This window comes from Ranitomeya imitator, chromosome 1 (assembly GCF_032444005.1).
Source record: "Ranitomeya imitator isolate aRanImi1 chromosome 1, aRanImi1.pri, whole genome shotgun sequence".
NCBI lineage: Eukaryota > Metazoa > Chordata > Amphibia > Anura > Dendrobatidae > Ranitomeya > Ranitomeya imitator.
Genome location: NC_091282.1, coordinates 1133837727 through 1133863355, shown reverse-complemented (window position 1 = coordinate 1133863355; position 25629 = coordinate 1133837727). Strand labels below are relative to the sequence as shown.

General features: G+C 44.7%; 2 protein-coding genes across 2 annotated transcripts in view; both read right to left on the bottom strand.

Annotated features, from left to right (window-relative positions):
* The window catches only part of COMMD8 (COMM domain containing 8), an 87733-nt gene extending 63123 nt beyond the window's left edge, over positions 1-24610 (bottom strand). The window contains exons 1-3 of the mRNA XM_069744510.1: positions 24463-24610; positions 21353-21508; positions 1265-1417 (exon numbers count right to left, since the gene is read on the bottom strand). Of these exons, the coding sequence (XP_069600611.1) occupies positions 1265-1417; positions 21353-21508; positions 24463-24528 (375 nt within the window). The 5' untranslated portion in view covers positions 24529-24610. The remainder of the gene's footprint in view (positions 1-1264; positions 1418-21352; positions 21509-24462) is intronic.
* LOC138657033 (uncharacterized) lies at positions 2129-4431 on the bottom strand. Its single transcript, XM_069744509.1, has 2 exons — positions 2355-4431; positions 2129-2195 (listed from the first exon to the last, which is right to left on the bottom strand). Exon 1 carries the CDS (start codon positions 4145-4147, stop codon positions 2714-2716), a length of 1434 nt encoding a protein of 477 aa, XP_069600610.1. The 5' UTR covers positions 4148-4431; the 3' UTR covers positions 2129-2195; positions 2355-2713.
* Positions 24611-25629: the final 1019 nt, after the last annotated feature.

Below are 25629 nucleotides of genomic sequence, written 5' to 3'. Positions count from 1 at the left end.
AGTACAATGGATCCAAGACTTGATGAGGCTGATGTACCTCCTTTTATCCATACATGTTATTTCCTCATCTAACTACCACTTCCCCAGACTTACAAGTGTTGAAGGGTAGCACAGAATTTAAGACAAAAAAAATAAAATGTCTGCCCTCTTCCAACAACAGCACTACAGCTGGCACAGGTTGTGCGCGGCAATGAAGCACAGCTCAATACATTTCGATACAGCCGAGTTGCAATAATATACACAACCATGAACAAATGTGGCACGGTTTTTTTTCTCGTATGTTTTTCTAACTCGACCAACAGTAAATAACCGCCTACTCTTGCTGGGTTATGTGCAGCGCCGATGTTCGATTACGGTCGGCGGTTTTGCAGCACTCTACCTCTAGGCGCCATAATTTCAGTGCAGAATGCTTGCTCCTCACTGGAGACATAAGAACCTGATTGGTTTAAGTGACAATTAGGTTAATGCGTTATCTTCTAGATGCAGCGAGTGGGCTCCTTCTCTTACCCCTCTGGCAACTCCGCATCACGGCCATGGGGGAAGCAAGGGTTGTCATGGCAGCTGAGGTCCAACGATGACCTCTGGGTCTGCCAGCTACAGTGGCCTGTTAGACCCAGCCAGCAGCAGGGTCTACCAGGCGAACTGTCAGTGTACACCTGACATATCATGCATCCCAGCACATGCGTATTGCACTGCATCAGACCACTGATCAGAGAAACAAAAGTTAAGTCCAATAGAAAGAAAAGAGTTAAAATAAAAACCACATATCTGGTATCGCCCTATCTATAAAAATTGTCACACTAGTTAACCCCCGCACACACAGCTTTTTCATCATACGAGATCAAACCGTATGATGTAAACAAAAATGGTATCGCTGAATGCGTAATCTTATCCCACAAAAAACAAGCCGCCAAAAGCTTTGTGAGCCGAGAAAAAAAAAAGGGATATAAATGGGGTATTGCTGTAATCGTACTGACCTGAAAAATAAAGCTACCTTATCAATTTTACCACACTGAACGGCATTTAAAAAAAATAAGTTAGAAAAAATAAATAAACAGTTCCTGAATTGCTGACGTTTGTTCATTCTGCCTCTCAAAAAATGGAATAGAAAGGGATCAAAAAAGGTCATGTGCTCGAAAATGGTAGCAATAAAAATGTCAACTCCTCTGGCAATAAACAAACAGGAAGGTGAAAACAGGCTTGGGGATGAAGGGGTTAAAGAAGAAATAAAGCAACCCATCTAATGCTGAACAGAAGCACGTACCTTTAGCTGCCAGTCAAAGTCTTGCAGGTAAGAAGACGACATGGCGCACACCTTCTCCACTAAGGCTTCTTTTATCTCAGGGTTCCGACTTTTTATGCACTTGATCATCATTTCTTGATACTCAGGATTTAATCCACTTAATTCGTTAGAAGTCTTTGAATACAAGAAAAAGATATTCTTTACTAGAATACATCAGGCAAAAATCCTGAATATCTACATTTAAAAAAAAAAGGGTATTGATGCCGGGCAGGATGAGCAAGGAAGCGCTGCATCACTATGAAAGTTACTAAGGCTGACAATGATGGTCGGCCAAAGCGTGAACTCGCCAGAAATAACACAGCTCTGCATCTTATTAGTGCATGGAATATTCTCCTTGTTAGGCCGGGGGTCTCGCACCTCAATACCCGGCACCGCCGCCGGCACATAGAAATACATAGAACCGCACACTCAGCAGCAGTGCCGGGTATTGATGCGCGAGTTTCTCACAAGTGTGACCCCGGACTATGACTGAATGCTTATTTGGATGAAGTTACATGTTTAGTTTATGCAGCTTTGCTTTTTGTTTATCTTTTTTTTTTTTCCTTTAACCTCTTCATGACCCTGGGTATTTTAATTTTTTCATTTTCCACCCCCCTCCTTCCCAGAGCCATAACACTTATTCTTCCGCCAATATGGCCATGTGAGGGCTTATTTTTTGCGGGGGCGAGTTGTACTTTTGAACGACATCATTGGCTTTAGCATGTCGTGTACTAGAAAACGGGAAAAAAATTCCAAGTGCAGTTAAATTGCAAAAAAAAAAGTGCAGTCCCACACTTGTTTTTTTGTTTGGCTTTTTTGCTAGGTTCACTAAAAGCTAAAACTGACCTGCCATTGTGATTCTCCAGGACATGACGAGTTCATAGACACCAAACATGTCTAGGTTCTTTTTTATCTAAGTGGTAAAAAAAAAAAAAAACAAGTTGCGCAATTTTCTGTTACCCGTAACGTCTTCATTTTTCGTGATCTGGGGATGGGTGAGGGCTTATTTTTTGCATGCCGAGCTGACGTTTTTAATGATGCCATTTTGGTGCAGATAAGCCGGATTACGTACCGGTAATGCTCTTTTAATGAGTCCACGACAGCACCCCACATGAGAGAGAGGGATCCGCCCATAGGAACAGGAAACCTACAGAATAAAAGGAGGCGGTCCCCTCTCCTCCTCAGTTTAGTTTACAGAGTATAAAAAGGGAACCGCAAAAGTGTTAGTATTCATTCTTATTCAGCAACATAAAATTCTTAACCCTATACAACCATTACTTTTTGAACTTAAAGGAAAGAACTGTGCAGAATTTAGGGAGGGTAATACATGGGTGCTGTCGTGGACTCATTAAAAGAGCATTACCGGTACGTAATCCGGCTTTTTACTCTTCGCCACGACAGCACCCCACATGAGAGATTTTCAGAGAGTCATTATTTGGGTGGGATTACTGTACTAAGAACAGCTCTACCAAAGGTCAAATCAGAGGAAGCAGAAAGGTCAAGTCTGTAATGGTTGTAAAAGGTAGAAGGTGTGAACCAGGTTGCGGCCTTACATATCAGATGGATCGGTACATCCGCATGCTCCGCCCAAGAGGAAGCCATGGCCCGCGTGGAATGCGCCTTTATCCCCACTGGCGGGATTTCGCCCTTCGATGTGTAGGCCAGACAGATAGCTTCTCTGATCCATCGAGAAATGGTAGCCTTTGTAACCCCATGTCCTTTCTTGCGGCCCTGAAAGGAGACAAGCAGAGCCCTACTCTGCCTCCATGTCTGAGACCTTTCTATATACGTCAGGATGGCTCTTCTGACATCTAAGGTGTGCAACTTATGTTGTTCTGGGGTTACAGGTGTATTAAAAAAGGAAGGCAGAATTATTTCCTGAGATCTGTGATAGATGGATGCAACCTTAGGGAGGTATGAGGGATCAGGTTTTAGGACAATTCTATCCTGAAATACCATTAAGAAAGGTGGGTCTACCGATAGGGCCTGGATGTCACTAACCCTTCTAGCTGAGGTTAGGGCTACCAATAAGGCGACTTTGTAGGTTAGGACCTTTAGAGGTATGGCATCTAGTGGCTCAAATGGGGAGTCAGTTAAGGCTTCTAAGACTAAATTCAAATCCCACGGAGGTAGACGGGGAATATGTACCGGATTGGAACGTTCACAGGATTTGATAAACCTGGAGACCCACTTGTTAGCTGCTATGTTGTCTCCATACAAGGCTCCTAAAGCTGAGACTTGAACCTTTAGGGTGTTCACCGATAAACCTAATTCTCTACCTTTTTGTAGGAACTCTAGAATCGGAACTATCGGAATCTGCCTAGAGAATGGTCTTGTATGAAAATCTAAGAACTTTTTCCATACCCTACTGTATAATAGGGTGGTAGATCTTTTCCTACTCAACATCAGGGTGTTAATCAGTTGTTCTGAGAACCCTCTTGACTTTAATAACTGCCTCTCAAATTCCACGCCGTCAAGTGAAGACCTTTCACTTGCGGGTGGAAAAATGGGCCCTGAGACAGCAGTTCCTTGTGTAAAGGAAGGATCCATGGATCGCATAGAGACATGCTCTGGAGACATGAGAACCATGGTCTTTTTGGCCAGAAGGGCGCAATCAGGATTACTCTGGCTTGGTCCCTCCTGATCTTCCTGATCACTAGAGGTATCAGAGACATTGGAGGGAAGGCGTACGCTAGCTTGAAGCTCCAAGGATGGTGAAGAGAGTCCAACATGTCTGGGTGATCCATGAGATTCAGGGAAGCAAATCTCTTTACTTGTCTGTTGTCTCTTGTGGCGAACAGATCTATTTGGGGTACGCCCCATGCTTTTGTTATCATGTTGAATATGTCCTTGTTTAACGACCATTCCCCTTGTCGTAGCCTGTTTCGACTGAGGTAGTCCGCCTTGGTGTTTTCTGCCCCCTTGATGTGCAGGGCTGTTAAGGATGGAAGATGAAACTCTGCCAACTGGAGGATGTTTGCTGCTATGTTCATCAGGGTTCCTGATCGCGTACCTGCCTGACGGTTTATGTACGCCACTGTGGTGGAATTGTCCGACAGAACTCTCACATGCATTCCCTGAACCTGTGGAAGAAAATGACTTAGTGCATATTCTACTGCTTTTAACTCTTTCCAATTTGAAGAACACACCAGCTCTGCCTGATGCCAGGTGTCTTGGATCAGACTATCTTCCATATGTGCGCCCCAACCCACAGGGCTGGCGTCAGTGATAATTGTTTTAGAGGGATTTATCATCCATGGTACACCCCCTGAAAGGTGATCCATGTCTAACCACCAGCTTAGGGATTCAATCACGTCACTGGAAAGAGTAATTTTACTCTCTAAATGTCGTACTTCCTTTTGGATGGATAATATTTCATACTGCAATTGACGGGTATGATATTGAGCCCACAGCACAGCTGGTATACATGAGGACAGTGATCCTAGTAAGGACATGGCCTTTCTCAGGGTCATGCAGGGTTTTTACATTGCCTCTGACACCTTTGATTGTATAATTATTCTCTTTTGACTGTGGCAGAAAACTTCTCTGACTTACTGAATCTAGTTGAATTCCCAGAAATATCTGGATGGTGTCTGGATTCAACCTGGATTTTTCGTAATTCACGATCCAACCTAGATCCTGCAAGGATGAGATCGCATTAGATAACCGCATTTCACATTGGGATATGGAATTTCCAATAACAAGAAAATCATCCAGGTAGGGTATTATGAGAGTGTTCTGCTGGCGTAAGTGAGCCATCACTTCCAGGATCACCTTTGTAAAGATGCGGGGAGCCATAGAAAGCCCAAAGGGCATTGCTACATACTGAAAGTGACGAACCTGTCCTGCCAGGATGACCGCTACCCTTAGGTACTCTTGGTGTTCGGCATGTATGGGAAGATGATAGTAGGCATCTTTTAGGTCTATTCCGGCCATGACACACCTAGGAAACAAGAGCTTGATGGCAGAACTAATAGATTCCATTTTAAAAGTTCGATTATATAAAAAGGAATTTAATTTTTTGAGATTTATGATGGTTCTGAATGAACCATCTGGTTTTTTGATCAAAAACAAAGGGGAGTAGAATCCCTTTTCTCTTTGATCTTGGGGAACCTCCACCAACACCTTTTTAGATAGCAGAGATATGATCTCGGACTCTAGAGCCTCTTGTTGTTCTTGTCCCTTTGGTGATGTTATTATAAAAGAATCCCAAGGGATTCTAAAAAATTCTAATTTTAGACCATCTCTTATAATGTCCAGAATCCAACGGCTGGATGTTATATGTTCCCACTTGGATAGAAAAAATTTTAACCTGCCGCCCACTTCAAGGTTAGCGGTACTTGCCACGTTTTGAGTTGTAAGATCCGGTAAACAGAGCTCCTTTTTGCTTAGGGTCTTTCGCTTCCCAGCGATCCCTTTGCTCAAACGGTTTCCTGGAAAAGGGTCGTCTCTTGAATGCTCTCCTGTAAGACGGAAGATATTGATTAGGAAAACCCTTCTTCCTTTCTCCTGCTTTATTTAAGATCTCATCCAGAGTCTTTCCGAAAAGGAACTCACCCTGGCAGGGGAGCGCACAAAGCTTTGCCTTTGCTTGTGCGTCCCCTTTCCAGTTCTTCAACCAGAGTGCTCGCCGGGCTGTATTTATTAAGCCGGCTGACCTGGCTGCTAGGCGTAGCGAATCTACTGAGGCGTCTGCCAGGAATGCTACAGCCTCCTTCATTAGAGGGATCTTTGGTAGAATGGAGTCTCTTGCAGTTCTACCTTTGATCTGCTCCTCCAGTTGTTCCATCCAAACCAGCAGCGATCTCGCCGTACAGGTAGCAGAGATGGCTGGTCGGAATGACCCTGTATTGGCCTCCCAAGATTTTTTAAGCAAGGCCTCTGCTTTACGGTCTAATGGGTCAGTTAGCATCCCTGAATCCTCCACAGGCAAGACCGATTGCTTCGAGGTTGAGGCTACGGCTGCATCTACTTTTGGCACTTTCGCCCAAGTATTCAGCTCCTCGTCACTAAAGGGATATCGCCTTTTAGAGGATGATGGTAAAAATCCTCTTGCGCTCTGTTTGTCCCACTCCTTTTTAATTAACTCCTTTACAGTGGTAACAACGGGGAAGGACCTACGTTTCCTTTGTCCTAACCCCGCGAACATAATGTCCTGAGCTGACTTTTTCCCTTTTTCATCCGGACACCCCATCGTGTTTCTGACTGCTTTCACCAAGTTGTCCACGCTGCTGTTAGGCAGACATAACCCTCCTTCATCTTCGGATGAACTTGGCCGAGATTCTGACTCGTCTGAGGACTTATGCACCTCCTCTGATTCTGGATTTTCCGGAGATGGGGACTTGCTAGGTTGACGGGAACTGGTGCTACTAGCCTGCGTCAGTCCCTGCATCTCTTCCCGAATCATGGCTCTAACGTCAGATGGAGTCATAATGTTTTCCTGGCGTAGGGTCAGTATGATGCAATCTGAGCATAACCTCTTCATATAGGAATCTGGTAGGGGCTGTATACATAAAGCACATTCTTTGTGCTTGGATTTGTGTGCCTTTTTCCTGGACTAAAGGAAGGGGACATAGGAGGAACATACATCAGCATATAGGTAGAGAAGTCTTTAAACTCACCCAGAGAAGCTGACAGGTACCGGATCTGGAGGCGGATTCTTTGAGGGATCTTTTTAGATCGCTCCTGTCGACCACCATCTTTAATGCTGCTCCTGGTACTTTTCTCCTTACTGGGAGAACGCTCTGGCACAGCAAGGTGCGTTTCGTCAGCCGGTGAAGCCATACTCACATACACACCGGCCGACGCTAGCGCTGCAGTTTTAAATATGGCGCCGAATCTCCTGCCTCCCCGGCCTGAACCCGGAAGTGCTCCAGCGACTTCCGGGTTAGACGCGCCGCTCATCTCTCCATGCGGCGGCTGCGTTCATTTAGCCGGCCGCTTGAGCGCGCGCGCGCCCTCATGGAGCCGGGCGGACCAGCGGTGACCGGACCCGGACCATGGCTACCGACCAGATGAGGGGGGAGGCTGAATACAGTGGCTCCCCCGCCACTGCTTCTGGAACCGCAGCCCCTGCCGTTCCCACAGATAGCGACGCAGGCGGGTGCATGGCCCAGGGATCCTCTTCATCTGTAGGTAAGCTGGGTCCCTGTAGGAACAGGAAACCTAAACTGAGGAGGAGAGTGGACCGCCTCCTTTTATTCTGTAGGTTTCCTGTTCCTATGGGCGGATCCCTCTTTCTCATGTGGGGTGCTGTCGTGGCGAAGAGTAAAACGTTCTTTTGATCGCCCATTATTGCATTTTAATGCAATATCACGGCGACCAAAAAAAAAAAAAAAAAGCGTAGTTCTGGCGTTTTTATTGATAGATCGGGCAATTCGGAACGTGGCGATACCAAATATGTGTATATTTGATTTTTTTGTTGTTTTATTTTGAATGGCGCGAACGGGGGGTGATTTAAACTTTTATATTTTTTTATTCTTTTCATATTTTTTAAAACTTTTTTACTTTTGCCATGCTTAAATAGCCTCCATGGGAGGCTAGAAGCTGGCACAACTCAATTGCCTCTGCTACATAGAGGCGATGCTCAGATCGCTCCTATGTAGTAGATTTACTGCATTGCTATGAGCCCCGACCACAGGGTGGCGCTCGCAGCGATCCGGCATCAACAACCGATCACTTGACGGGGTCAGCGATGCGCTGATTTCCGGCCCGATGGCCGGAAGCGCTAGTTAAATGCCGCTGTCAGCGTTTGACAATGGCATTTAACTAGTTAATAGAGGCAGGTGGATCACGATTCCACCCGCTGCTATTGCGGGCACATGTCAACAGCTGTCATGTCCCGGCTTTAATGCAAGCTCACCACCGGAGTCCACATCAAAGCAGGAAGGAAATCTGACCTCGGAGGTACTATCACGTCCGAGGTCAGAAAGGGGTTAAAGATCTTTTTGCACTATAACTTACAGAAGTTTATTCTTTTTCAATGTTTACAAACACACATTTGAGCAAAAAAAAAAAAAAAAATCACACGTGGACACGTATGGTTGATGTTCTGCGTTTACCAAAAGAAAAAAAATACAAACCAGGCTTTAGGGCATGTTCACATAGCGGGATTTGAGGGTGAAGTATTCAATGAAGATTTGCGGCAAGAATCTAAAACTGATGCTTGGCTTTCTGCCAAAAATGTGCAGTTTAATATGCAGCAAATCTGCATGAATAGTAACCCCTATTCCTTGTGTGAAAGTCACTGGTTACGTGCACACGTTGTGGATTTTGTTGTGGATCTGCTGCGTTTTTTCTGTGTGGAATTGCACCAAATCCGCAAAGGATAGCTGAAGCAATGTTAATCAATGGAGACCCAGAATTGGTGTGCACATGCTGCAGGAAAATTCCGCACTGATACGCAGCATTTTATTTTCCGCAGCATGTCAATTCTTTTTGTGAATCTGTAGCGTTTCTGCACCCATTGACTTACATGGAGTCAATCTGCATTCTCAGCTAAACCGCAGGTGTAAAACGGTTTGCAGATTTGCATGACCAAAACGTTGTAGAAAGGAAGGCAGAAGAGTGTGTTGGCGGAGACTGTGTGCGTGCGCATTTGGGCGCGTGCGTCTGTGTGCCGCCTGCGGGCGTGTGTGTAGCCAGGCATCGTCTGATGGGACTACTACTCCCATCCGGCTATGTCTTCTGTCACATATAACAGTGACAGTATGAGCCAATGATGGGAATGTGTTCAATTGTAAAACAAGAAAAAAATAAAATAAAACACATTGGATATGGATTAACCCAATCACTAAACAGCATAACGAGAGGAAAAAAAAAAAAAAAAAGGAAAAACGCCAGCATTACGCTTTTTTTTGGTGGCCGCAACATTGCATCGAAATGCAATAACAGGCGATCAAAAAAAAAAAAAAAATCGTATCTGCACCAACATGGAATCAATAAAAATGTCAGCTCGGTATGCAAAAAAATAAGCCCTCACCCAACCCGAGATCACAAAAATTGGAGACGCTACGAGTCTCGAAATATGACGCAATTTTGTATTTTTATTTTTTTTATTTTACAAAGTTTGGATTTTTTTTCCCCCACTTAAATAATAACAACCTAGACATGTTTGGTATCTATGAACTCGTAATGACCTAGGGAATCATAATGGCACATCATTTTTAGCATTTTGTGAGCATGGTAAAAAAAAAAAAATCCAAAAAAACTTTGTGGAATTGCAGTTTTTTTTTTTTTTTTAATTTCACTGCACTTAGAATTTTTTTCCCCCAATTTTTGAGTACACTATATGGTAAAACCAATGGTGTCGTTCAAAAGTACTTGTCCCGCAAAAATCGAGCCCTCAAATGGCCAAATTGACGGACAAAAAAAAAAAAAGTTATGGCTCTAGGAAGAAGGGGAGCGAAAAACAAACGCAAAATTGAAAAAAGGCACCGTCTTGAAGGGGTTAATTTCTCTCTCCTCTGATGTGCAATGGGGTCCCCTGGCCACCTGCGATACCCCTGCATCCCCCCCTTCCCCCTGTAAAGTGCCCCTTGCCGGTAGTGTCTTCTTCCGGGAAGAGAATGGCAGGCACATGGGCAGTACGCCCGCCGAGACCTGCCACCCGGCACCAATAGGAAATTTTTCCTATAGGTTCATTTTGATCACTGTGATAGACAGTATCACAGTGATCAAAATAAAAAAAAATAGTAAAAAGTAAGTAAAAAGTATTTATTTCCATTTTTCCATTAGGGTTAGAGATGGGCTAAAATTAGGGTTGTGGTTATAGTTGGGATTAGGGATAGGGGTATGTTGGGGTTAGGGTTGGAGTTAGAATTGAGGGGTTTCCACTGTTTAGGTACATCAAAAGCGACATGGCGCCACCACTGATTCCAGCCAATTTTGTGTTCAAAAAGTCAAACAGTGCTCCCTCCCCCCTTCTGAGCCCTGTGCCAAAACAGTGGCTATCCCTCACATAAGGAGTATCGGCGTACTCACAAGAAATTGCACAACAAATTTTGTGGTCCATTTTCTCCTGATACCCTTGTGAAGAAAAAAAAAACTGGTTCCAAAGTAAATTTTTTGTGTTTTCCTTCCACATTGCTTTAGTTCTTGTGAACCACATGAAGAGTTAATAAACTTCTTCAATGTGGTTTTGCGCAACTTGAGGGGTGCAGTATTTAGAATGGTGTCACTTTTGGGTATTTTCTGTTTTTGTACATTTTGTTGGAAAAATGAGAAATCGCTGGTCAACTTTTAACCATTATAACTTCCTAACAAAACAAAACTGTTTCCAAAATTGTGCTGATGTAAAGTTGACACGTGGGAAATGTTATTTATTAAGTATTTTGTGTGACACCACTCTCTGATTTGAGTGCATAAAAATTAAAAGTTTGAACTGCTAAATTTTCAACATTTTTTGCCAAATTTCCTTTCTTTTTCATGAACACAAGTTATATCGAATTTTTTTTACCACCAACATGGAAGTACAATATTTCGCAAAAAAAAAAAAACAATCTCAGAGAATCATTGAGATATGCTGAAGCGTTCCAGAGCTATAACTTCATAAAGTGACAGTGGTCAGAATTGTAAAAATTGGCCAGGTCATTAAGTACCAAATTGGCTCTATCAGTAAGGGGTTAAAAATCTCCCTGACTATACTAGGGGGTTCAGTAGGGCCAACGGGTTAACAAAGGATTGTTCGGACGGTGCCTCTGAGTGAACTTAATTAAACTCCATGATCAGACTATGCTGGTACCCGTCAAAATCGGAAAAGTGTTCCACTGTGGACCGCACGGTCCATCAAAAGGCACCGCAAATACGCTCCATGCTGGAGAGCTTGCTGAGCGCGGTCCGGAAGTCCGGCCAGAGGATGCAGCATGGAGCCGGAAGAGGGAAGCAGCGTTCGTCAGGAGCCATTTCCCGCTCTACTGACCTGACTGAGGGAACCCTACTCGGTGAGATATCAGCCTGGAGCGTCTTCACAGCAGGGAAGAAGAGAGATGGATGCCCCCCCATCTCCCAGGTAAAAACTCTGTGCCGATGCGCTCTCCAATCTTGCGCCTGTCCTGATAGGGACAGGAAAACCACTGAGGGTAAGATGTAGGGGGATAGAGGGATATGCACATACATATATTGTGCCTAGAATACAAATCTTTAACTGTAGGCTTTTTAGAGATCATTTCATCTTCAACTTCTTTAAGGCCGGCGTCACACTAGCAAGTTTTACGGACGTATGAGCGCATAAAATACGTCCGTAAAATAGAATTATTCTTACCGTTAATTCGGTTTCTAGGAACCTTCCACGACGGCCTCTTTGCCCTAATGGGGAACAGGAAATCGAGAGGTTAAAAGGCCCTCCCACCTCCCTCTCACCAGTGACTTATAACTGAAAACCATAGCACCGGTTTACCTTGAATCCCAGATTTTAATCAAGGAGTATATAGGGAGGGAACTAGCGCCGTCGTGGAAGGTTCCTAGAAACCGAATTAACGGTAAGAATAATTCTATTTTCTCTAGTCACCTTCCACGACGGCATACGGAGGAATACCAACTAATTTTGGCGCTAGGGAGGGACAACGGCCTGGAGTACTTTCCGGCCGAAGACTAAATCCTTGTTGGACATTACGTCTAGTCTGTAATGTCTGGAGAAAGTATGCAACGAAGACCACGTGGCTGCCCTGCAGATTTGCTCTGTTGATGCACCTGCTCTTTCTGCCCAAGAGACTGAGGTTGATCTAGTCGAATGAGCCTTGATTCCCACTGGAGGAGTTTTATCTTGAGCGAGATATGCTTCTGCTATCGCTTTCTTTATCCAGTTGGCAATAGTGCTTTTTGCTACTTTCTTTCCTTTATTTTGTCCTGATGGATGGACAAACAGATTCTGGTCAATTCTGTAAGAGCTGGTCTGCTCTAGGTAAAATAATACAATGCGTCTGACATCCAGAGTATGAAATTTCTCTTCTTTTGGATTTGTTGGATTCTGGCAAAAAGTAGGTAAAATGATTTCCTGAGAGCGGTGGAAATCTGATACGACCTTTGGAAGAAAGGAGGGGTCAAGGCGCAGTATTATAGAGTCATCTCGGATAGACAAGTATGGTTCTCTTATTGAGAGAGCCTGTAGTTCTCCTACCCTCCTTGCTGAGGTAATGGCCACTAGAAAAATTGTTTTATAAATCAGATTTTTCTGCGAGCAGGAGGATAATGGTTCAAAGGGTGCACCTGTAAGTCCTTGTAATACCAGATTCAGGTCCCATAAAAGGTACTGTTATTTGTTTTTTAGGATTCATCTTAGAGGCTGATATCATGAACCTCTTAATCCAGCGATGATTTGCCAGATCCTGGTCAAATATTGAACTGAGTGCGGAAACTTGGACTTTTAGGGTGCTCGGCCTGAGCCCTATTTCTAGGCCTTTTTGCAAAAAATCTAGAATTTGCGACAGATTCGGATTAAGGGGATCTGGTACTTCGGGAAGACAAAAGGATGAGAATTTCTTCCAGATTTTATTATATATAGCAATGGTCACCGGTTTCCTTGATTTTTGAAGTGTGGAAACCACTGTTTCTGATAGTCCTTTGGCTCTCAACACCTGGGCTTCAGTAGCCATACCGCCAGATTCCATTTGTGGACGTCTAGGAGATGTATTGGTCCTTGAGAAAGGTTTTCTTCCATCGGAAACTGGAATGGCCCATCCACAATCAGGTTGTACCAACTCCTCTTTGGCCACAATGGGGCTACCAATATAGTTGGTGTTCATTCTTCCCGAACCTTCTGCAAGACCTTTGCCAATATCGGAATTGGTGGAAACGCATAGGCCAGTCGAAAATTCCATTCCTGGGCCGATGCATCCACTCCTCTGGAGCCATCTCTGGGGTTTAGGGAGAAGAAGGCTTCGACTTTCGCATTTTGCCGGGATGCAAAGAGGTCGATTTCTGGAAGACCCCATTTGTTCACCAGCATCTCGAAACTTTGGTTGCTCAAACACCATTCTCCAGGATGTATGTCTTGACGGCTTAGATAATCCGCCTGAGTGTTCGATGAGCCTTTCAGGTGAACTGCCGTTAGGGATAACAGATGTCTTTCTGCCCAGGAACATATTCTGGCAGATATGTTCTTCAGGTTGTTGTTTTTTGAACTGCCCTGATGTCTGATGTGAGCCACCGTGGTCACATTGTCTGAATATATTCGGACATGATGTCCCTTGATAAGATGACCCCCCATCAGATGGGCTTCCTCTACAGCTTTTAGCTCTCTGTAGTTGGATGATTTCTTGCTCGTCGATTGGTCCCAGAGCCCTTGGAAAGGGGTGCGATTTATCATGGCCCCCCAGCCTCTTTTGCTGGCATCTGTTGTGACCGTAGTCAGAGGAACCTGAGTCCAACTGACTCCTTTTTGTAAATTTTTCGGAGTCATCCACCACGCCAGAAAGGCCTTGACACAGCCCGGTGTGTACAGTCTCCTGTTCAAAGAACTGGGCTGACCATTCCAATTCTGTAGGATATGTGCCTGAAGAATCCTGGAATGGGCTTGGGCCCAGGGTACCGATTGGATGCAAGCTGTCATCGATCCTAGCAGAGACATGCCTTCTCTGATTGTAGGGGGATCTGGTGTCTCTGAACATCTTGACTTTTGATAGTAGAGTCAGACGATGTTCCAATGGGAGGAAGGACATTTGTCTTGCAGAGTCCAGAAGAACTCCCAGGAATTTCCTGCATTTGGAGGGTCGTAGGTGAGATTTTTCTAAATTCGGCACCCATCCCAGAGATGTCAGAATATCGAGTGTCTTTGATAAATGAGACTCCAGAGATTGTTTGGTGGGAGCCACTAACAAAAGGTCGTCTAGGTATGGCACTATACAGACGCCTTGCCTCCGGATGAAGGAGACTACTTCCCCCATTACTTTGGAAAAAACTCTTGGAGCAGAGGAGATCCCAAACGGAAGGCCGTTGAACTGATAGTGCTCTATCAGACGTCCCTTCTGCACTGCAAACTTGAGGTACTGGCGATGTCTCTGATGAATGGGGATGTGAAAGTATGCATCTTTCAAATCGATAGTGGCCATGTAGGAGTGGGGGCTTATCAAGGGAATCGCATTTTTCACTGATTCCATCTTGAATTTTCGGTATTTGACATGCCGGTTGAGGCCCTTCAGATTTATAATAATACGGGACTCGCCCGTTTGGGAACCAGAAATAGACGAGTGTAGTGTCCCCAATCCCTCTCTGATTCCGGAACCTGGGATATCATATTTGACCTCTTTAGGGTCTTTAGACCCGACTCTAGAGTGGACTGGTCTTTCACGGAGGGAAGGGAGGTGATTTTTAGACCCCGTGGGGGAGAGGAAATGAGTTCTATTAGAAGACCCTCTTCGATGACTTTGAGGACCCAGGAGCAATTGGTGATTTTTTGCCACTGGAGTATAAATTCTGAGAGTCTCACCCCCACCGGGTCGAAGTCACCGCTTCTCTTGTTGAGACTGCTGTTGCTGTTGCTGAGGGATAAGGATGTTTCTCCCCCTTCCCTTTGGGTAACTCCACCTCCCAGACTTGCCTTTCCCTCTCTGAGAGGTTTGGCCCTGAAAGGGACGAAAAAAACTTCTTTTTGGGAGTTTTTTGCTCTGGGAGGGCTTTCTTTTTATCGGTTGCCTTCTCCAAGATGTCATCCAGGGAAGGCCCGAAGACATAGTTACCTTTAAATGGTATGGCGCATAATTTGGCCTTGGAGGTGATATCACCAGACCACATTTTTAACCAAAGCGCCCTTCTAGCCGAATTGGTCTGTACTAATGACCTGGCAGCAATTCTGATGGTTTCCATAGAAGAGTCTGCTAGGAAACCCGTGGCTCTAAGGAGACTGGGTAGTGATTCCAACAATTCAGCTCTAGATGTACCCTGGGATATGTGGGATTCTAGTTCACCTAACCAATGGAAAAGTGCTCTAGCCACGCAGGTTGAAGCAATGTTGGCTTTGAGCGCTACCGAGGAGGTTTCCCACTTTTTTTTTTTTTTTTTAACAGACTTTCAATTTTTCTGTCCATTGGGTCTTTCAATTGAGACGAGTCTTCGAATGGAAGAGCCGTTCTCTTAGCCACTCTTGCCACCTGTGAATCAACTTTCGGAACATCCCATTTGGTCAGATCTCCTTCTAAGGGGAATCTATGCTTCATCTCGGATGGAGTACTGAGACGTTTTTCAGGAAGTTCCCACTCTTGATCGATCATATGAGATATATTTGAGTGGATCGGGAACCCCACCCGTTTACCCTTGGATATACCGCCAAACATCTGGTCCTGTATGGACTGTGGCTCTGGCTCTTCCTCCAGCCCCATAGTACTGCGTACAGCAGCTACTAAATCCTCAACCCATTCTGAAGAGAAAAGATACTTCCGAATTTCAGAGGTTATAGGGGACGTAGGTTCCTCCCGTCTACCCGAGGATGAGGCATAGGAGAGGTCTGATTCAGATTCAGAATCCTCCTCCTGGATTTTCCTTTTTTTAGCTGGGGAGGGTGGCTGAGGGGGTGGGGGGGGGGGGTAAAGGCCGCTAGGGAGGATTGCACCTCTTGTTTGACCAAGGAGCGTATTTCTTCTAGTAAAGAAGGTTGCTCTGCCCTGACAATCTTGTCAGTACAGGACTTGCAGAGTTTTTTCTCCCAAGATGGTGGCAGCTTAATGTTACAGATGGCACACTTCTTTTTTGTAGTAGTTTTGGGGGTAGACTTTTCTCCCTGCAATGAGAGGGGAGAGAGAGTCATGCTAATAGTAATACCCCCAAATACTATCTAAGGACCCCTTGTCCCTGCGGCACTTACTGTGGCAGGGGCAGCGCTGGGCTCTGCAAGTGCAGGGCAGGTACTGCTCTCCATGATAGGACAGTCTTACCTGCGACGTCTTCTGGCAGATTTTATGCTCTGTGGCATGTCCCAGCCCCCAGCGATTGTAAAATTCCTCCTCCCCTCCATGGTCCAGGGTGGAGAACGCCGTCCTGCACGAGATACCGCCGGCGGAAGTGCCTCCAGGTCGCCCAGAAAAGACCGGAAGTGACGCGCGCGATCACTTCCGGGTCGCCAGCGGCATGTGGAGGAGAGGACACCGGAGAGCTCAAGGATGACTCCGGAAAGGAACGCTAGCCTGCTTTGCCCTCACGGGGGCGCGGGAAGGCTAGGACCAGGTCCCGAGGACACCGCAGCGCGGCGCGACGGGAGCAGCATAAGCAGAAGGGGGAGGTAAGAAACGACCCCATGCTGCCCGGTTTATAATTTAGGCAGAGCCTGTGTAGCAGTAGTTACCGGCCACCACTGCATACGAAGTAAACCTCTCCTGTCCCATGGGGAACAGGAAAGACACTGGTGAGAGGGAGGTGGGAGGGCCTTTTAACCTCTCCATTTCCTGTTCCCCATTAGGGCAAAGAGGCAACCTCCGTATGCCGTCGTGGAAGGTGACTAGAGAAAACACGCCTAACAAACGTCCCAATTATTCTCTATGCCCCTGCTCCTATCTGCCGTATTTTACTGATCAGTATTATACGGCTTTCCACGGCCGTAGAAAATCGCAGCATGCTGCGTTTGTGACTATATTGCGCAAAAAAAAACGCCAATGAAAGTCTATGGAAGCCAGAAAAATACGGATTACACACGGACCAGTAGTGTGACTTGCGAGAAATACGCAGCGGTGTTAGAAAAGCCGGCAATTCAGTGCGGTGTACAGTAAAATCACACTGACAGCTTACAATAGAATAGGTAGAATAAATGTGTACACATAGAATAGGTAATATATATATATAGATAGATAGATAGATATCTCAGTGAGACACATATATGTATATATATTATTACTTCATACAGCGCTAGATAGCTTTAAAGCCGGTAATTCAATTACCGGCTTTTGCTATCTCCTTCCTAAACCCGACATGATATGAGACATGGTTTACATACAGTAAACCATCTCATATCACCTTTTTTTTTTGCATATTCCACACTACTAATGTTAGTAGTGTGTATATGCAAAATTTGGCCGTTCTAGCTATTAAAGGGTTAAATGGCGGAAAAAATGGCGTGGGCTCCCGCGCAATTTTCTCCGCCAGAGTAGTAAAGCCAGTGACTGAGGGCAGATATTAATAGCCTGGAGAGGGTCCACGGTTATTGCCCCCTCCCCCCCCCCCCCCCATCCGGCTAAAAACATCTGCCCCCAGCCACCCCAGAAAAGGCACATCTTGAAGATGCGCCTATTCTGGCACTTGGCCACTCTCTTCCCATTCCCGTGTGGCGGTGGGATATGGGGTAATGAAGGGTTAATGTCACCTTGCTATTGTAAGGTGACATTAAGCCAGATTAATAATGGAGAGGTGTCAATTCTGACACCTATCCATTATTAATCCAATAGTAGTAAAGGGTTAAAAAAAACACAAACACATTATTAAAAATTATTTTTATGAAAAAAAAATCACAAAGGTTGTTGTAATATTTTATTCTACGCTCAATCCACTCACTGAAGACCCTCGATCTGTAACAAAAAAATAAAATAAACCAACAATATCCATACCTTCCGAAGATCTGTAACGTCCAACGATGTAAATCCATCTGAAGGGGTTAAAACATTTTGCAGCCACGAGCTCTGCTAATGCAGCATTGTTCGTGGCTGCAAAACCCCGGGGAATGAAGGTAAAGTAGGTCAATGACCTATATTTACCTTCATTTGCGGTGAGGCGTCCTCTGCTGGTTGTCCCTAGATCGTGGGAACTTTCCTAGAAAGCTCCCATGCTCGAGTTCATATGAGGACAACCAGCAGAGGGCGCCTCTTATGAACTCGAGCCTGGGAGCTTTCTAAGTAAGTTCCCACGATCTAGAGACAACCAGCAGAGGGCGCCTCTTATGAACTCGAGCCTGGGAGCTTTCTAGGTAAGTTCCCACGATCTAGAGACAACCAGCAGAGGGCGCCTCACCGCAAATGAAGGTAAATATAGGTCATTGACCTACTTTACCTTCATTCCCCGGGGTTTTGCAGCCACGAATAACGCTGCATTAGCAGAGCTCGTGGCTGCAAAATATTTTAACCCCTTCAGATGGATTTACATCGTTGGACGTTACAGATCTTCGGAAGGTATGGATATTGTTGGTTTATTATTTTTTTTTTGTTACAGATCGAGGGTCTTCAGTGAGTGGATTGAGCGTAGAATAAAATATTACAACAACCTTTGTGATTTTTTCATTAAAATAATTTTTAATAATGTGTTTGTGTTTTTTTTTAACCCTTTACTACTATTGGATTAATAATGAATAGGTGTCAGAATTGACGCCTCTCCATTATTAATTTGGCTTAATGTCACCTTACAATAGCAAGGTGGCATTAACCCTTCATTACCCCATATCCCACCGCTACACGGGAATGGGAAGAGAGTGGCCAAGTGCCAGAATAGGCGCATCTTCCAGATGTGCCTTTTCTGGGGTGGCTGGGGGCAGATGTTTTTAGCCACGGGGGGGCCCAATAACCATGGACCCTCTCCAGGCTATTTATATCTGCCCTCAGTCACTGGTTTTACTACTCTGGCGGAGAAAATTGCGCGGGAGCCCACGACAATTTTTTCCGCCATTTAACCCTTTCATTTAATAGCTAGAACGGCCAAATTTTGAATATGCACACTACTAACATTAGTAGTGTGGAATATGCAAAAAAATGGTGATATGAGATGGTTTACTGTACGTAAACCAGGTCTCATATCATGTCGGGTTTAGGAAGGAGAAAGCAAAAGCTGGTAAAATTGAATTACCGGCTTTAAAGCTATCTAGCGCTGTATGAAGTAAAAAAAAAAAAAAAATATATATATATATATATATATATATATATATATATATATATATATATATATATATATATATATATATATATATATATATATACAGTGGGGCAAAAAAGTATTTAGTCAGTCAGCAATAGTGCAAGTTCCACCACTTAAAAAGATGAGAGGCGTCTGTAATTTACATCATAGGTAGACCTCAACTATGGGAGACAAACTGAGAAAAAAAAAATCCAGAAAATCACTGTCTGTTTTTTTAACATTTTATTTGCATATTATGGTGGAAAATAAGTATTTGGTCAGAAACAAAATTTCATCTCAATACTTTGTAATATATCCTTTGTTGGCAATGACAGAGGTCAAACGTTTTCTGTAAGTCTTCACAATATTGCCACACACTGTTGTTGGTATGTTGGCCCATTCCTCCATGCAGATCTCCTCTAGAGCAGTGATGTTTTTGGCTTTTTGCTTGGCAACACGGACTTTCAACTCCCTCCAAAGGTTTTCTATAGGGTTGAGATCTGGAGACTGGCTAGGCCACTCCAGGACCTTGAAATGCTTCTTACGAAGCCACTCCTTCGTTGCCCTGGCGGTGTGCTTTGGATCATTGTCAAGTTGAAAGACCCAGCCACGTTTCATCTTCAATGCCCTTGCTGATGGAAGGAGGTTTGCACTCAAAATCTCACGATACATGGCCCCATTCATTCTTTCATGTACCCGGATCAGTCGTCCTGGCCCCTTTGCAGAGAAACAGCCCCAAAGCATGATGTTTCCACCACCATGCTTTACAGTAGGTATGGTGTTTGATGGATGCAACTCAGTATTCTTTTTCCTCCAAACACGACAAGTTGTGTTTCTACCAAACAGTTCCAGTTTGGTTTCATCAGACCATAGGACATTCTCCCAAAACTCCTCTGGATCATCCAAATGCTCTCTAGCAAACTTCAGACGGGCCCGGACATGTACTGGCTTAAGCAGTGGGACACGTCTGGCACTGCAGGATCTGAGTCCATGGTGGCGTAGTGTGTTACTTATGGTAGGCCTTGTTACATTGGTCCCAGCTCTCTGCAGTTCATTCACTAGGTCCCCCCGCGTGGTTCTGGGATTTTTGCTCACCGTTCTTGTGATCATTCTGACCCCACGGGGTGGGATTTTGCGTGGAGCCCCAGATTGAGGGAGATTATCAGTGGTCTTGTATGTCTTCCATTTTCTAATTATTGCTCCCACTGTTGATTTCTTCACTCCAAGCTGGTTGGCTATTGCAGATTCAGTCTTCCCAGCCTGGTGCAGGGCTACAATTTTGTTTCTGGTGTCCTTTGACAGCTCTTTGGTCTTCACCATAGTGGAGTTTGGAGTCAGACTGTTTGAGGGTGTGCACAGGTGTCTTTTTATACTGATAACAAGTTTAAACAGGTGCCATTACTACAGGTAATGAGTGGAGGAAAGAGGAGACTCTTAAAGAAGAAGTTACTGGTCTGTGAGAGCCAGAAATCTTGATTGTTTGTTTCTGACCAAATACTTATTTTCCACCATAAAATGCAAAAAAAATTATAAAAAAACAGACAATGTGATTTTCTGGATTTTTTTTTCTCAGTTTGTCTCCCATAGTTGAGGTCTACCTATGATGTAAATTACAGACGCCTCTCATCTTTTTAAGTGGTGGAACTTGCACTATTGCTGACTGACTAAATACTTTTTTGCCCCACTGTATATATATATATATATATACATATATACATATACATATATACATACATATATATACATACATATACATACATATATATACATATATATACATATATATACATATATATACATATATATACATATATATATATATATATATATATACATATATATATATATATATATATATATATATACACACACACACACACAGTATATATGTTTTTTTTTTTTTACACATGGATCCCTTGTATAGCCGTATGTCGGTTTTGCAAGCCTGCGAGAAAAACACGCAGTACGGATGCCATACGGATTACATACGGAAGATGCCATGCGCAAAAAAAGCTGCAACACCCTGCCTACGGAGGAGATACGGAACACTATTTTGGGGACTTTTCAGCGTATTACGGCCGTAACATACGGACCGTATTGTCTTACGCTGAGTGTGACTCCAGCCTAACTGTTCGCAATCAGTGATTTTGACCCAGGGTGCCCAAAATTTTAGATGCCACTGTAGGTAGGAGCTCAAGAGCAAAGTTTGGAGCAAAATTACATTTCAGGAAATTACAACAGTTTGCTGTTTATGGGAACTAAAACTGAGACTACCTCATCAGAGGATCCATCTTTGCCAACAGAAGTTTTAATAAAAGCCGTGGTGTTCTCCAAGACTTCCAGCCATTCCCTCAAGCTCCAGATGACGCCATAGTCCTGAAATCGAGGCTGCGCCCTGCCACAGAGGCCATCGATCACCTTGTGAAGGAACTGAAAGAAATGACAGAAAAAGATTAGGATTTCTCTTTGACCATCTCAGACTTACACTAGATTGGAACTTATTAAATAGCTGGTGTGTAAGAAGCTGAAGAGCACAGGGGTAGTGGGGCGTCTACAGATCCGTCATTTATATCACACAGTGAAGTCACAAAAAGCAACGCAGAATTGCCGATGATTTCCATTCCCTCCACCCTATGGTGCGTCATACAGTGGGAAATGGAGCCCCAATGGCTCCCTAGGACTTTGTGGGCCTTTGTACAGGCCTGTGGCCACTTTCACCTGAATTTTTGGTTTATTTCAAAGCCAAAACCAGAAGTGTGACCTACATTGAAAAAATATCACGGAGGAAAGTTTCCTCTATGTTAAGGACCTGCTGCAGAATAGGAAGATGCAACACAAGAACCTTTCATATTTAACCAGCACTGGAGTTAAAGGGAAACTGTCACCTACAAAAATGCCATTTAACTGCGCATACACTGTAAGGCTGTGTGCACAAGTTGCGTTTTTTTCGCGGTTTTTCCCGATAAAAACGCCATAAAACCGCAAAAAAAACCGCATACAACAAGCATCCCATCATTTAGAATGAATTCTGCATGTTTTGTGCACATGATGCGTTTTTTTCCGCAAAAAAAACGCATCGCGGTAAAAACCGCAGCATGTTCATTAATTTTCCATTTTTTTTTGCGGATTTCCCACTCCAAAATGCATTGGGAAGTGTCCGGAAAAAACCGCGGCAAAAACGCATCGAAACCGCGGCAAAATCGCAGCAAAAACGCATGCGGTTTTCTTGCAGATTTCTTGCAGAAAATGTCCGGAATTCTCAGGAATTTTCTGCGAGAAATCCTGTCGTGTGCACATAGCCTAACCGCTCCTATCGCCACGATGACTGCAGAGAAACTAACACTTCTCCCTGTAGCTACATTTCCAGTTACACTACCAAGCAGGACTGAAACGTTATTTACCTGCAGATTGCCCCTATATCTGCAGTTAAATAGCAACATATTCCCTTTAAAGCAGCATAGAAGCCTATGGTGATCGGACTCCCGTCCTGATGCGAAGAGGTAACTCCATCAAACAAGTGACAAAATGTTGTTGTTAATTACCTGTAGGCTAGTAACAACTGGCAGAATTCGGACATTCTCTCATTTACTTCCAAAATGCAATAAAAAAAACAAAAAACAAAGTGAGAATCGATTTGCAGGACTCGGGACCCATCCGCCAAGTGGGTAATCTGTGGCCACTGGACCGGAGCCCTGAGAACTGCCTCCTGTGCCAGCTATGGTAATGGTATGTGCCCACGAACCGGAACTAGCTGCGTATGTTCGCTGCGCCCCAAGCGCGAGAAATAGCGTAAATAGATGTCCCCATCAAATTGAAATGATGATACTGACACTTGGCCCAAAGGTGAAACGGGGAGATTATTATTATTTTTTTTACTTATTCATGATGGCGCTGACCCCTACAGCCTTCCGCCTAGATACCCACCCTCTGGTGCCTAGTGGCAAATATGGCCCTGCCCTCAACGTTCTGTCCTCAGACCCCTACTCTTCTTCACCTAGACCTTTAACAGACCATAATGTCCCATGGCTTCCAATGCCACCTATGATGACACTTAACTCTACCTCTCCGGCCCAGAATCGCAGTGTCTCAGCCATATCCTCCTCATCATCATGCTTTTTCTATAAAAATGTGGACAAATTCAAACTCACCCTCTTTCTCAGCTAATGCCCTTCTAGTTATCACAATAAATGACATCACGATGGCCCCTGTCTCGGTGTAACCCTTGCTTGTGAACAGCTGACATGTGCCCCTAACAGCCGTGGGTGGAATCGCTCGCGATGCACCCACGGCTGTTAACCTGTTAACCTCAATTTGACAGCGGCATTTAATGTGATCGCGCCGGAAGAGCGTCACTAACCTCGCCCATCGGGACACATGGCCCGGTGGTCGGCGCTCATAGCATTGAGCATTTCTGCCACACACAGGCGATCTGATCATCGTCTGAATGTAGCAGAGGTGATCAGACAACTGTAGCTTCTAGTTTCCCATAGAGACTATTGAAGCATTCAAAAAAAAAAAAAATCACCCCCCATTCAATATAAAACAATTTAACAAAAATAAAAATACACATATTTGGAATCGCCGCATTCAGAATTGCCCAATCTATCAAGCTATAAAAATAATTAATCCGATCGGTAAACAGCATAGTGGAAAAAAAAAAAAAACAGTAAAAACGCCAGAATAATGTTTTTTTGGTGGCTGCAATATTGCATTAAACTGCAATAAAAAGATCGTATCCACACCAAAATGTTGTCATTAAAAACATCAGCTCGGCACGCAAAAACTAAGCCCTCACCCTGCCCTAGATCACGAAAACTGGAGACGCTACAGGTATCGGAAAATTACTTTTTTGTTGTTGTTTTTTTTTCCAGCATTTAAATAAAAATAAAAAAAACAACCTAGTCATGTTTGGTGTCTATGAACTCGTAATGACCTGAAAAATCATAATGGCAACTCAGTTTTAGCATTTAGTGAACCTAGAAAAAAAATTTACTTTTTTTTCCCCATTTTCCAGTACAAATATGGTAAATCCAACGATGTCGTTCAAAAGTACAACTCATCCCACAAAAGAGAAGCCCTCACATGGCCATATTGTTGGAAAAATAAAAAAGTTATGGCTCTGGGAAGGAGGGGAGCGAAAAACAGAAACGCAAAAATGGAAAAGGGCTGTGGCGTGAAAGGGTTAAGATTGCTCCTGAGCAAGATGTCCCATTGCCCCCAATGCTCCCATAGACACGCGCGTCTTCTCACAACCTGCAGGGGGCGCCGTCCTCTTATCCCCTCTAGAGTGTGGACTTGTAGGAAAGCCTCTACACCAGGGCACACATGCATCGCCACGGGGACTACAAACCCCAGCATTAGCCCATGGAGGGCGCTCTAGTCACCTGCGGACACTGCGATAACGGCAGCCTCTCCACCAGCTCCAGCCCGCCGTCCACAGCGCCGTCCATCTCCGGACCGCAGCGCTAATCACATGACCAGCACCGAACTTTCCAATCACAGGCGAGCGGCCGCTTCGGTCATGTGACCAGAAGTGTGTGACGTCAACATTTCCCTGTCAGTAGGGCGGAGTGAGCCGCACCGTCTGGTGTATTATGTATCCATGGTGCCGGGCGCTCCACTGACTCCCGGATAACTAGCGCCAGCAGCACGGCACACCGACCGTACACACACAGCCGCTGAGCGCCACGGTAGTCACATAGTGCCACACACTCCAGTAGCCATAGGGTCACACAGTCCACGGGGACACGGGAACTAAAGGCGCCAGAATGCTTTTACACCATAATGGTATTGCCCCATGCAGATATATTCGGGCCTCTTTCTGCACCTTGTCCCACAAAGACCGTGGACTAATGTGCGACACCGTGCGCCAGAATCGTGGCAGATGTGCGACACAGTGTTCCAGAATTGAGGCAGATGTGTGAGCCCTCGCGGGCAGGGTCCTCTCTCCTCCTGTACCAGTTATGACTTGTATTGTTTAAGATTATTGTACTTGTTTTTATTATGTATACCCCTCCTCACATGTAAAGCGCCATGGAACAAATGGCGCTATAACAATAAATAATAATAATGTGCGACACCGTGTGCCAGAATCATGGCAGATGTGCAACACCGTGCCCCAGAATCGTGGCAGATGTGTGACACCGTGCGCCAGAATCGTGGCAGATGTGCAACACCGTGCCCCAGAATCGTGGCAGATGTGTGACACCGTGCGCCAGAATCGTGGCAGATGTCCAACACTGTGCCCCAGAATTGTGGCAGATGTGCGACATTGTGTGCCAGAATCGTGGCAGATGTGCAACACCGTGTTCCAGAATCGTGGCAGATGTCCAACACTGTGCCCCAGAATCGTGGCAGATGTGTGACACCGTGCGCCAGAATCGTGGCATATGTGCAACATCGTGAACCAGAATCGTGGCAGATGTGCAACACCATGCGCCAGAATCGTGGCAGATGTGCGACACCGTGTTCCAGAATCGTGGCAGATGTGTGACACCGTGTTCCAGAATCGTGGCATATGTGCAACATCATGAACCAGAATCGTGGCAGAT

Coding starts and splice junctions, on each gene's coding strand:
- LOC138657033 (XM_069744509.1), bottom strand. CDS start 4,147: ATGGTCGTTAAACAAGGACATATTCAACATGATAACAAAAGCATGGGG.